At 37.1% G+C, this 12,648-nt stretch overlaps 2 protein-coding genes across 2 annotated transcripts; one reads left to right on the forward strand and one right to left on the reverse strand.

Annotated features, from left to right (window-relative positions):
• The first annotated feature begins 647 nt into the window (after positions 1 to 647).
• Positions 648 to 3,159, forward strand: LOC113281539 (uncharacterized membrane protein YuiD-like). Its single transcript, XM_026530319.1, has 5 exons — positions 648 to 1,170; positions 1,793 to 1,949; positions 2,430 to 2,480; positions 2,593 to 2,685; positions 2,874 to 3,159. Exons 1-5 carry the CDS (start codon positions 974 to 976, stop codon positions 2,952 to 2,954), a joined length of 579 nt encoding a protein of 192 aa, XP_026386104.1. The 5' UTR covers positions 648 to 973; the 3' UTR covers positions 2,955 to 3,159.
• A 93-nt stretch (positions 3,160 to 3,252) lies between these two features.
• On the reverse strand, positions 3,253 to 5,812 carry LOC113281538 (malate synthase, glyoxysomal-like). Its single transcript, XM_026530318.1, has 4 exons — positions 5,149 to 5,812; positions 4,601 to 4,926; positions 4,189 to 4,519; positions 3,253 to 4,094 (listed from the first exon to the last, which is right to left on the reverse strand). The coding sequence occupies exons 1-4, from the start codon at positions 5,542 to 5,544 to the stop codon at positions 3,441 to 3,443; spliced, it is 1,707 nt and encodes a 568-aa protein (XP_026386103.1). The 5' UTR covers positions 5,545 to 5,812; the 3' UTR covers positions 3,253 to 3,440.
• Between the last annotated feature and the right edge of the window lie 6,836 nt (positions 5,813 to 12,648).

The following is a 12,648-nucleotide window of genomic DNA, read 5'->3' on the forward strand; positions in this document are numbered from 1 at the left end:
AACACATCTCATATGTGTCAAAAATAATAAAGTCGGCATCTATATTTATTACAAGTCCGCCGGCTACCTATAGTCGGCATCTTCCTAATTTGTCGATCCTGCCGACTTTTCATACTTTCAGAACTGAAAGTGTTGATCTCTTCTTTAATTTTGACTATGAAATAATTCGGTAGTTTTTGCAATTCCCTTTTTTAGAAATGTTTGACTATTGTGCTTTCATTTTCATTATAAAAAAATTTCTCAAAAAAAAAAAAATCCCCAAAAATCATAACTCACAATCCATAAATTCAATCTAAATAAAACCTAATTTCAGAATTTTAATCATCTAATTAACTAACTAAACTAATTAACTTAATCATATTTTTTGTGTTAATTAAGCAAGGACAAATTAGCCATTTTGAAAATAAATGGTTAAGGGGTATTGTGTTTTACTCCATAATGATCCGAAATTTGTCTCATTAGGTATTCCCCAATTAATCTAATAATCCCAATCTAGCCAGATTTTGTATTTGCAGTAGTTTTTTATTTTCTTTTTCTTTTTGGCCTCCCACGGTGGAAGAAAGATGCTCTTTTCCCTCACCAGAGAATATGGATCTTCTTATGCCGTGCCGTGGTGAACTGGACATACAAAGACTATGAATAAAGATAAATTATTATGAGGGAGTCGACGAAATAAGTATATTAAGCATATTCTAAGATGAAACAAATGGATATTCAGTTTTAGGAAATGTGGAAAGTTCCCCCCACAACGCAAACAAACAGACCCAATGCTTCCGAAGCTGTTCCTTGACAACCTTCACAATCATTTTTGCTGCCCTAAACATTCACAATTACATGCAAACTTTTCCCACCGAATTCGTCGTTTCTCGTTAGAGAATCAGTCTGTCTCTCAATCTTGTTCAATCTGAAAAAAAGAAAAGAAAAAAAAAATTCTTTTTCTTTTCGAGATTTCAAGAAAAGAGAAAATACAGAGATGGCTGATAGTGAATTAGTAGTATCTTCAATGTCATCATCAGCAGCATCTACGATCCATGATACATTTTCAACCTCTTCTTCTTCAGCTTCATCATCGTCATCATCTTCTTCGTCCTCAGTTTTCACCAATTACCCTCTTATTTCAGCTTTAATCGCTTTTGCTCTAGCCCAATCTATTAAGGTCTTCACTACCTGGTAATCTTTCTCTTTTCTTAAGATGAGCTTCGATTTGTTAAAAAAAATGTCTTTCATTGTTTTTATGATTATTTAGGGGAATAAATATTGTGGGGTACTCGTGAATTTTGCTAATTAAGAAATTCTTAATTTTTTTTGTAACTAGATTTGAATTTGAGTTTATTTGTTCCTTGTTTGGACTATTGCTGACAAATTAAGGGTTGAGCTTGTGCACGTGAGCCGCATTTTGACTTGTTTAAGATATCAATTACCAGCAATAGTTGAAAAGATGGGTAAACACAAGGTACATGCAGGTTTTATCAAGATCAACAATGACACCAATGGCAATGAATGTATTCATACAGGACGTCTCTCACTAGCTTTCTTAATGGAAGAATGGGAGTTTATATAACTGATGGTGATAGGGAGATTGAAATTTTATGCGCGCATGATGTAGCTGTCTTTGTTTTGAAAATGTGACGCAAATATTATTTAGCCATTCCCTTTAGTATTTGCCAATTTATGGATGATTTGGCTAAGTTGCAAAGTGTTTTTGTTTTATTTATTTATAAATTTCAAGGAAATATAGTTTATGGTCGTCCAGTTTCTCCTAAGAGTTATGAACTTTTTGATAGATCTGCAGGTATAAAGAAAGACGTTGGGATTATAAGCAACTTGTTGGGTCTGGTGGGATGCCGTCGTCGCATTCTGCTACAGTTGCTGCACTTGCTATGGCTATTGGATTTCATGAAGGCTTTGGAGGATCGTTGTTTGCCACTGCAATGATCTTAGCAGCTGTTGTAAGATTTTTCACTCAAATCTTATATATGACTTGCAATTATGAAGTTATATGTGTATCCGTCACATGATTGTCTGGTTCTTTGAACTTATCTTTCTGGTGCTTGTGTGCGTTGTTGATACCTTGGGGTTCCTCGTGTTTTCCTACTGCATGGTGTGTATAGACAGTTCCTATAGGATATTAAGTAGTGTAATGTTGTTCAGTACTCTTGTTATCTATATTTTCACAAGTCACTGCAGTGAAATTTTGAGTTTGTTCATCTTTATTCCGTTATGAAGTTCATGGAAATGCTTCAATTAAGTAACATTTTGTACTGAATTATCCAAGTAAAGGATAACACTGAGTGTCCATTCTATTTCTTATGTTATAGCGTGACCACTCAAACGCTGAAATACAGTAAAAGATTTTCTCTATGAAATGGATCTTTAATGCAATGTTTAGTCCACTTTCGAGATTTCTTATGTAAAACATTCCTTGGCAGGTGATGTATGATGCATCTGGTGTTCGATTACATGCTGGACGTCAAGCTGAGGTTTGATCTCTCTCTCTCCCCCTCTCTCACTCCCTCACCTCCTCTCTGATGCTTTTTTTTCTTGATCTGTTTAATTGCTAGAAAATCAGTTCGTATATCATGTGTTTTGCAGGTATTGAATCAAATTGTATTTGAACTTCCGGAAGAACATCCTCTGGCCGATACCAGACCACTACGTGAACTTCTTGGCCACACTCCTCCTCAGGTTTGACTAGACATCAAATGAATTGCTCCTACTTAGTTTTATATCACATATTTAGCCGTATTTGAGATCTTGCATAACATATTTCACTCCATAAAATATCAAGTACAAACATCTGTAAATTTATTATCAGTGAACGAATTTAGCATAATTGATGTTTCCACTTGTCTAAACTTGCCATCTTATGACAGGTAATCGCAGGTGGGCTGCTAGGATTTGCTACAGCATTTTTTGGCCACTTGATTACCCTAACTGTCGGTAGTCAAACTTGATTCGTGCAAATCTCATCTGGTAGCGTCTTCAAGCCTTGACCACCAATTGTCTTTGAAGGAAAGGAATGAAATCATGAATCTTATACATGACTTGGTTATTTCATCTACAATATAAACTCATAATCTGTAATTTTGTCAATAATTACGGCGTACTCTGCATGAAATTCTCCTAGCTCAATATTTGCGAACTTTCTATGGTCTAAAACTCATCGGTTATGTTAGCCTCCAGTTTCTGAGAAATTGATATGTGGATAGTTGTCTAGTTAGGGTTCCTACAACAATCACTGAAGAGTAGACATGGAAAGAAAACAAAAGACAAATACATTAACTTCCCCCTGTGATAACCGTATAACAATGAGAAGAGGTGATTATTACTTATTCAAAGTGGTGAAAATGAGTCAAGATAGACCCATATGGATGAAACAACAAAAGATGAAACCTGGTTAACATAATAACTTCTGGTAGCCTTCTAGATGGTGAACTTGCTTAGAGCTTAGAGGAAACCTTGGGGTAATGTTGAACGATTTGGTTATAAGCATCTAGAGTCAGAAAATCATCAAGGATTGCTGCAGTGCACTGTCGAGTGAATATCTTGCTAGCTTCCCTGTACATTCCACGCTTGAACTTTTGTGCACCGACCTCTTTCTCGATCCTTGCCATCTCTTCTTCTACTACCCTACCGAAGAGCTCTCTAGTCACGCGAACTCCAAGCCCATCGCCATTCAAACTTACCCCGTACTTCAGCCACTGCCAGTTTTGAACTCTGCTAATCTCTGCAGTGGCAGCATCCTCCATCAGGTTGTAAAGAGGAACTGACCCCGTTCCAGTAAGCCATGCAGCCACATACTGGATTCCAACTCTGGTGTTTAGGCGAAGGCCATCCATTGTCCTGACACCTCTAGGCTTCTGTATGAGGTCTTCCTCAGTTACAACTGCATCTTCTCTCCTCATGCTTTGGATCTGGTTAGGTATGCTTCCCATGTTGTTTTGAAAGACATCCATAATTGCAGGGATAAGTCCAGGGTGGGCAGCCCAAGTTCCATCGTGACCTGCTCTTACCTCACGGAGCTTGTCTTTCCTCACCAGCTCTGATGCTGCTTCATTTGCTTCTGGATCATCTCTAATTGGTATTTGAGCTGCCTGTGTTGGATCACAATAGAATTTACATATCAGATGTGCTTTTAAGCATATCTCTAATAACTACGCAGCGTGCAAAGAGGAGTTTCAGACTTACCATGCCGCCCATGGCATGAACACCACGCCTATGACATGTCCGGATGAGAAGGTCAGAGTAACTTCTCATAAAGTGCTGAGCCATGCCAACCTGAACTCTATCAGGAAGTAAACGATCTGAGCGACCCTGGAAGGTCTTCACATAACTGAAAATATAATCCCATCTACCACAATTCAACCCAACTGAGTGATCACGCAATTCATAGAGGATTTCATCCATTTGAAAGGCAGCGGGAAGAGTCTCAATCAGTACAGTAGCTCTGATGCTTCCTCTCTCAATTCCTGCCATCTTTTCTGCCTTCTCAAATACACAGTTCCATATCTTTGCTTCCCTGCCAATCACATATGTAGACCTTTTACATTAGTTAAGTGTCAAAATTGCAAGTCTTGTAGGAGATGGGTAGGTATTTTACTTTGAGTGCTCCATTTTAGGGAGATAAAAGAAAGGACCGAAACCAGCGCCTTGGTTCTGGCGGAAAGCTCTGTAGTTATGGTAAAAGTAGAGACCGAAGTCGACAAGGCAACCAGTCGCAGGCTCACCATCTATGTGAATGTGAGCCTCAGGAAGGTGCCATCCTCGTGGACGAACAAAGAGTTTCGCAGTTTGGTCATTGAGCTTGTATACTCTGTTTCTAGCTTGGTCATGGTAACTTATGGTTCCTTCTACTGCGTCTTTCAAGTTCACTTGACCTTTCATTAGGTTTTCCCAAGTTGGCGATAATGCATCTTCGAAATCAGCCTATGGTCATAAATTAACCAGACAACAAAATTAAAAACTTTGTTCCTTTATAATATTTCACAGAACCCCGATTAAACTTAAATAAATCAAGTTTCTGACTCAGATTGCAAACGTATTCAACTGTCGACATACGAATCTGAGTCAGATTCGAAAAATTTAAAAGTTCGGCCACACAAGAAAAAGAAAAACAATCAAACGACATCTCTTGTTTTTTTGCCTTACCATGAAAACTTTGGCACCAGAGTTGAGTGCATTGATAACCATCTTACGCTCAGTCGGCCCAGTAATCTCAACTTTCCGATCTGCAACAGCTGGTGGAACAGAAGCACAAACCCACTCCCCTTCCCTAATATACCTCGTAGCAGGATCAAACCCCGGCAGCGCACCAGCATTATACCGTCTCTGAGCTTCTTTCCTGCACTCCAAAGCATACTTAATTCGATTGCGAAACTCTCTTTGCAGATCAGCAACAAACATTAGTGCATCCTTAGTTAATATCTTTGCATATTCCTCAGTGTAGCGTCCCCTAATATCTATTCCCTCAGGCACATCATAACCCATCATCATTACCTTTCTCGAAGGTGCATAAGAACCATTGGAGCTCAAACTTCCCATCATTTTTGATAAAGTTTCTTCTACTGGATTTTTTTTTTTAGTAATGGATTTGTTTTTGTTGCTCTCTTCTCTTTATCAAGTAGTAAGGTTTATGGATAGGTATTGAATCAAGTCTGGCAGCAGCACCGTTATGGACTAAATGTCTTGATAAATATGTGGATTTATTTGCGTCAGTGCTGTTGATCAGATCATCACATTGGGAAATGTTAAGATGAAGCTTGGGTTTTGAAAGAAGTGCCAAAACAGATTTGATGATGATCACAATGAGATGAGAAGAAGTTTGTTTTTTAAAGTACGTGTAAAGGTTGAGACGTGGTAATGTTTCACTGTCTTATGTAACCCCTTATCTTGTCAGTACTTGTAGTGAGGGTGACTGTGTGTCCGACCCTGCTACACACCCCACCATTACCCCCATGACGGTTAGTTTTAAATCTAAACCCTAGATCGGGTAGTTTTGAACCCTCTAAGGTCCGCGATGGGTCCTGGGCTGAATGCCAACCACGGGTGAGAGTTTTTTTTTTTTTTTTGCTAAGTCCAATAATTTATTAAAGCAAAAAAACATAATTACAAGAAGTATGAGAGGGTTCAAGGCCCCCCACTCTCATAAATCAAAGGGGTTCAAAAAATAACCGCAAAGATAACTCAAAAAGTTCCAAAAAAACTAACACAAAATAAATAACATCAAGAGAAAACTCAAGGAAATTAATAATGTCTGTATCCTAGTCCTCTCAAGCGTCCCTTATTTCCAATTCTAAAGTTTCTCCTCTTAGAATGTAGACCCGAAATAATTTCTGTCAAAAGCTCCGAGTCTCCATAATCTTCATACTCTTCAAAAATATAATCGTACTCATCTTCATCCGAAGCGGAATTACCAGTGAGACTCGGAGAACCACCAATGAGAACGAGACATGACACCGGATAAAATTTTGGGTAGAAAATGTAGGGGTATAAAGCATTTTCATTGTGTTTCTGAGTACTTAACAATCAATCCGCTAGGACTATGCGTGACCTATCACACAACTCAAAGTTTTCTTGGCCTACGATTGAAGAATAGGACAGCTATACATGTTTTGAAATTCGATTTTTGGTTTCGTTATTCCGATGTATATAATTCAGGTTCATTTAGTAAGTCACGAACAATTCAGTATTGTACGGATATACGTATTATTAATGCTTATTTGAAAGACGGGACTGAAGTCACTTCTTTCGTGGCCCAATCGGGAAATTTCTGCAGAAATTATCAAATAGTCCCAGTATTAGAATAAGTTTGTCTATTTGGTCCTATTGACTTGGTCCAATTTCTCTTAGATCCTTTTAAAAATATATTTTTAGTTCGGTCCGAAAAATTACTATTTGATCCTAAGGTGAATATTATGTCAAAAATACACTTTTCTCTATATTTTTTCCCTCTCTTCATAAAAATAAATAAATAAACTTAAAAAATAAATATCTTTTAAACCATAAATCAAAAAATAATAAATTTTATATATTTGGAAAGCTCTCGACGAGATCTATCCAATGAGTGTCATTGTTACTATATTCCGAAGCTTTTAGTTTTTACGTTATCTTTTAGGTACAATACGAGTTTATTCTACAAAATGAAATACTTGAATGAACTACCATACGAGTTCATTCTACAAAATGAACTCCGGGATGAAGTAACATACGAGTTCATTGTACAAAATGAACTACTATTACGAGTTCATTCTACCATATAAAATACCATTAGGAGTTTATTTCACAATATGAACACCTATCACGAGTTCATTCCACAATATGGTCTACCACTTACGAGTTCATTTTACAATATGAACTACCATAATGAACATCTATTACGAGTTCACTCTACAATATGAACTATTATAATTAAATATCATTACGATTTCATTTTACAAAATGAACTACAATTCCTAAAGTATAAACTACCATTATGAGTTCATTCTACAATATGAACACCTACCAGAGGCGAAACTACATATTGACTTGGGTTGGTTTAACCCAACCCAAAGTCCAGAAAAACTCAAAATTTTATAGTGGTTTTAAGTTTGGCAAAAATAAAAAATCATGCCTAACACCCCCACCAATCCAATTAGTTTTCAAGCCACCCCACCTTTATTTTCCAGCTCCGCCACCGACACCTACCACGAGTTCATTCTACAATAATGAACTACCATTACGAGTTCATCCTACAAAATGAACTGTTAGAAAGAGAATGAACTATCATACTCTAAAATAGTGTTCATTCTTGGATATGAACTACTATTATAGCGAAAAAAATTAAAGCTTTGAAACATAGCACATTGGGTACTCATTGCGCAGATGTCATTCGAGACCTTTACCAATATATAAAATTTATCAATTTTCGACTTATATTTTGGGAGATATTTAATTTTAATGTTTTTTATTTGTTTATGTTAAGAAAAGAGATAAATTAGTAGAGAGAAACAAAGAAGAGAAAACTCATTAGGAAAATCATCTCTTTCTTCTTCAATTTTCTCACCTAATCTCCTTTGCATGTCAAGATCTGAATCACTTATGGGTTCTAACAACCTGTTTTTTTATTTGGATTTCCTTTTATTTGTCTTCTGCTCTTAATTTCACGTTTTAATGTGAATTTTTTTTCTTAATAAATAGAAGGTAGTGCTTTCATCTGGTCATCTGTCATCGAAAGGTTTCTCTGTTTAAAGACGCTGGTTCCAATCTCCAAAGGTTATCTTCTTTTCAAAGCTGCAGCAATGTCAGGAAAAAATGAAGAAATAAAAAAATGCTGGATGTCAGTTCAAAATCTCAAGCATAGCGAACTCCTTCAACGGACACCGATCTCAACTAATCTGAATCAACAAAAACTTGGTACAATTTCTCTGATACATTCAACACGCCTCAAGTGGAAATCATGCAACGAGACTATAAATTAGTTAGTTATCAGCTTTCTCATCATCTCCATCTTTCTCTCCACAAACAACCTAGTAAGTAATTTCAGTCTCAAAATGTCAGACAATACTTCTTATGGGGAAGTCTCCGACCTAATTGAGAGAATTAATTCCACAAATCTGAATGAGGATGATAATGTTCGAAGAGTCATCAAATATCCTCACATCAAGCTAAGCAATGGGATCAAAAAATTTGAAAAGAGCCTTATTGGAAAAGTTATGAACGAAACTCCAATGTCAGTTGGGAAAGTTGAGTATGAAGCCACTCTGGTCTGGGGTCATGGACATTTCACAATCAGATCTAGAGGTTTTAACATCTTCATTTTCACCTTTCAAAGCTGGAGAGAATACAATGAAATTTTAATTGGAGCACTATGGAATATAGATGGTTATCTTATGGTGTTGAAGGAACGAAATCCCACAATAAATGCAAGGAATATCGACTTCAACAATACTGGATTGATATCAAAAAGCTGCCTATTGAATTCCAAAATGCTGAAGTTGCCAATCAAATTGCTAGCATTGTGGGGAGGGTTATCAAACTGGAACCTGAAGATGGTCGTCCAACAGATAACAACATTGTAAGTTCTCTCATTGAATTCAATATAACTAATCCTATGCTTAGAAGAATATTATATGAGAATGCTGCTAAATACACACATTGGGTACCAATATATTTTCAGAAACAACCAAGAAAATTATGTCCATCCTGTCTCATTGCTAATCATAATGAAAATGAATGTGAAGAGAAAGTAAAAAAATTTCAAATAATAGTAGGATACATCTTCAAATTTGGAGAAGACTTTGGAGAAGTTATTGATCCAAGAATGAATAATCCTAATTTTTCCATTGTAGAAACAATTCATATCTCTCCAAAGAAAAATAGCAGGAGGAGGAATAACACAAAAAGAGCTTTTGTGATCCCAGAGGATGGTCTTCTGGTTTCAACCATCTATTCTCAAGGTTCTTCTAATGCACCAGAAAGCTCAACTGCAAGAAGAAGCAAAAACTGGAGAACATGGGAGCACCTCCCAAGCAAGTTATGCAGGACGGAATGATGACCAAGAATTTTTTTTAATAACATGGAAGACAATGAAGCCTACTACAACCAGATGTACAACAATGAGTATGGAGATTGGGACAACTACATTGTTCAAAATCAGGGAAACCAAGAATGGCAGAATGATAGACACATTTTTGTGTTTAATTTGATCTCAATACTATATATTGTTGGCACTCGAGTTTGTACTAATTTTGGTGTTTTATGTGTTTGTAGGCACCTTTGGAAAATAAACATTTTTTGGAAAATTCGGCTCGAAAAGTTGGTAAAAGCCCCGGAGGACACGTGTTATTCGGACTCTCACCGTTGAATAAGGGGCACCTCAATTACTAAGGGGCACCCCAGGTCACCCCAAAAGGCATCTGCTATTCGCACCCCAGTACAGGATTAGGGGGAGGTCATCTTCTCCATTTGAATTTTGTTTTTGGCGGGAAAATGGAGAACACTTCTGCAAATTTTTGATCGAATTGTTGAACGTGTTCTAGGGAGATTCAATGGCTGATTTTTGGTAGATAGTTGTGATATGGCCTATTAAACACACTGTGGGCGTTTGGTTCGACCAGAATTGGCTAGAATCAGCTAAACAATTCACGGGTTGAAAACAGGGAAGTTCGTGTATATCACGGGTTTCACATGATTTGGAGAAGATTCAACGTGTTTTATGCGTGCATGGAAGACCCTCACAACCTGTTGGAGCGTGAAGGAGTTAAATATGGTAATTTGGAGGCTTGAAAACGCGTGAGAAGATGAAACAAGAAAGAAAATATTCCCAGAAATATTTTCTTTACTGCCGAGTTAAAGAGAATTATATGGAGTGAATGAGCGAGATTCGATGGGTCTGTTTTCTATAAATAGGTTGATGGGGTTGAAAGGGTGTCGAGAGTCTGGGGGGATGAGGAGAGCCAGAGAAGAAGAAATTCGAGTTTTCCCAAACTCGGTTTCTGCTGCTGCTGCTGCTGAAGAACATGAAGAACACGAAGAACGGACCTGCACCAGCAGTCGTTTTTCTACAGTAATAACGACTCACACCTGTGGGTCGTACATCAGGCAGACTTATTTGCTACAGCGTTTGCGACACAGCTGCAGCAGTCTTATTTTGTCACTGAGGGTCATAGTTCTCTGGTTTGTAACAAATCTAATTGTTACAAACCCGGTTTTATCGTATTTCTCATATTCTCATCATTTGTAAACCATTTTTGAGCATCAATGAAATATTTTGAGAGGTTTTCCAACATGATGAGCGGCTAATTCCCTCGTAACCAAGGGAATGGAGGAATCTATTCACGCAACATAAATGGGTAACTATTTCATTTAATTATATAATTCACCTAATCGCTGCTTTTGCAGAGTTTTAAATTATTTGAATGATTGTCTTAATTATTTGTTATTCAGTTTGATAGGTTATGCTTGGTTTAATCTCTTGATAATCTATGATTAAGGTTTACAAATAATGTTTGAGAATCTGTATGATTGATAGTGAATTAAAGATAAAAGAGGACTTAAGAATTGAATTGGCGCCGCCGACGCGGATTTGTGCCTAGGTAGAATTTTTAGGTTTTTATTATTTTTTATTATTCCATTTGTTCTTTTTACGTCTCTTTGGTTGTGTCTTTGTATTACAGGTTTGAAGTTGGATACTAAAGACCTTGGAATCAAAGCTTAAAGCTAAAAGAGAAGGAAAAAAGACAAAGCAAAAAAATAAAATAAAAAAAGAGAGAATTATTTATTTATTTAATTTTTTTTAACAGACTTTCCATTTTTTTTTATTTTTTATTTTTTGTAATTTTTTTTTTTTTTGTATTTCTTTTCATTGGACTGGACTTTGGACAATTTATTTTAATTTTAAACCCTACAGAAGGGTTGTATAAAAAAAAAAAAAATTAAATATAAACTGTTTGCAGGGAAGGACGACGATCACAATATCGTCTCGGCCCCTCGGGTTCGCACACTGACACCGGAGTCAGTGGCCCGAGTCGACTACATCGGTTCTTCGCCCGTCTGGTATGGGAGGTAAACTTCTAAACGCCCGCGAATCTCCTGTCAGCGGGTTTACTGTCTGCCTTAAGGTGATTATATGTTGAGGACTGAACCGACTGCTTTAATTTCCTAGTAAAGGGCAAGAACTGGCCATATAAGATAAGGGTTCGGATTTCATCACCGTTCCCTTCTTGCCCGCCTTAGGTAAACGAAACCTAACGCGAACCCAAGCTTAAAATTTGATTAAAACGAGACCGATAGGGTAACAAGCTTAGTAGGAAAGTCGCTCGAAAAATATTGGTTACTCTTTTAGCATACTTCGAAGTTCATGATGGTTTCTGTGAGTTGAATGCGTGACTGCGCCGCCTTGTGATAGCGGTGAGGCCTTGGGTATCAAAGCTCCACTGAGCTTCCCTCGCCTCAATTCAACTTACTTTGACTCGGATTGATTCCATAGGGGTTTGCTTAAATTATAACGAATTCCCTTTCGAAGGATTAGAAGCTGGTCTAGAAACAATCTAAGTGGAGCCATCATACTTTTTGTTTGCTAGAAATCAGTAGGTTTGATTTGGTCGATTCAGCCTTGTTTGTGATTGTGTAGAATTCCCTTGCAATTAAGAATGTCAAACTGGTATGACAGAAGCCAATACAATAAGTATCGATCTGAATTTGAATATGGACATCATCATTTTTATGACCATGGTGGGAATAGTAGTTGGGAACGCTAACCTTTTCAAGGTTATGGTTCATACCATGGTGATCCCAATTACTATCCACACGCGAATTGGTCTTACGAGCAAGAAAATCAGGAACACTGTAGTACTGGTTACTCGTTTTTGGAAACTAGTCCTGATTATGATATTTCTGAACCTGTTCCATCTCTAGAAGAGACCCAACAACGGATTGAAAGGACGTATAAACGTTTAGTTGCAATGAATATTTCAAAAGAAGAGTGTACACGATATTCTGAGATGATAAACGAGAGTGGTAAACGTATAAGTGTTATGCTCAGTGAAATTCAGGCACGTCTAGAGGCAGAAAATGAACAGTTGGCTAATGCTGCTCGAAATAATCTAAATTTCCAAAATAGGGTTTCTAATTCTACCCTTGATATCAATAGTGAATATTTGTCTAATTTAG

The sequence above is a fragment of the Papaver somniferum genome, chromosome 5 (assembly GCF_003573695.1).
Source record: "Papaver somniferum cultivar HN1 chromosome 5, ASM357369v1, whole genome shotgun sequence".
Taxonomy (NCBI): domain Eukaryota; kingdom Viridiplantae; phylum Streptophyta; class Magnoliopsida; order Ranunculales; family Papaveraceae; genus Papaver; species Papaver somniferum.

What these genes read in the sequence shown, in the direction of transcription:
- LOC113281539 (XM_026530319.1), top strand. Translation starts at nt 974, where the DNA reads ATGGCTGATAGTGAATTAGTAGTATCTTCAATGTCATCATCAGCAGCA. An exon ending in CAATGATCTTAGCAGCTGTT is followed by an intron (nt 1,950 to 2,429) that starts GTAAGATTTTTC and finishes ATTCCTTGGCAG; the next exon opens with GTGATGTATGATGCATCTGG. An exon ending in ATGCTGGACGTCAAGCTGAG is followed by an intron (nt 2,481 to 2,592) that starts GTTTGATCTCTC and finishes TGTGTTTTGCAG; the next exon opens with GTATTGAATCAAATTGTATT.
- LOC113281538 (XM_026530318.1), bottom strand. Translation starts at nt 5,544, where the DNA reads ATGATGGGAAGTTTGAGCTCCAATGGTTCTTATGCACCTTCGAGAAAG. An exon ending in CTGGTGCCAAAGTTTTCATG is followed by an intron (nt 4,927 to 5,148) that starts GTAAGGCAAAAA and finishes TTATGACCATAG; the next exon opens with GCTGATTTCGAAGATGCATT. An exon ending in TTCATGCCATGGGCGGCATG is followed by an intron (nt 4,095 to 4,188) that starts GTAAGTCTGAAA and finishes GATCCAACACAG; the next exon opens with GCAGCTCAAATACCAATTAG.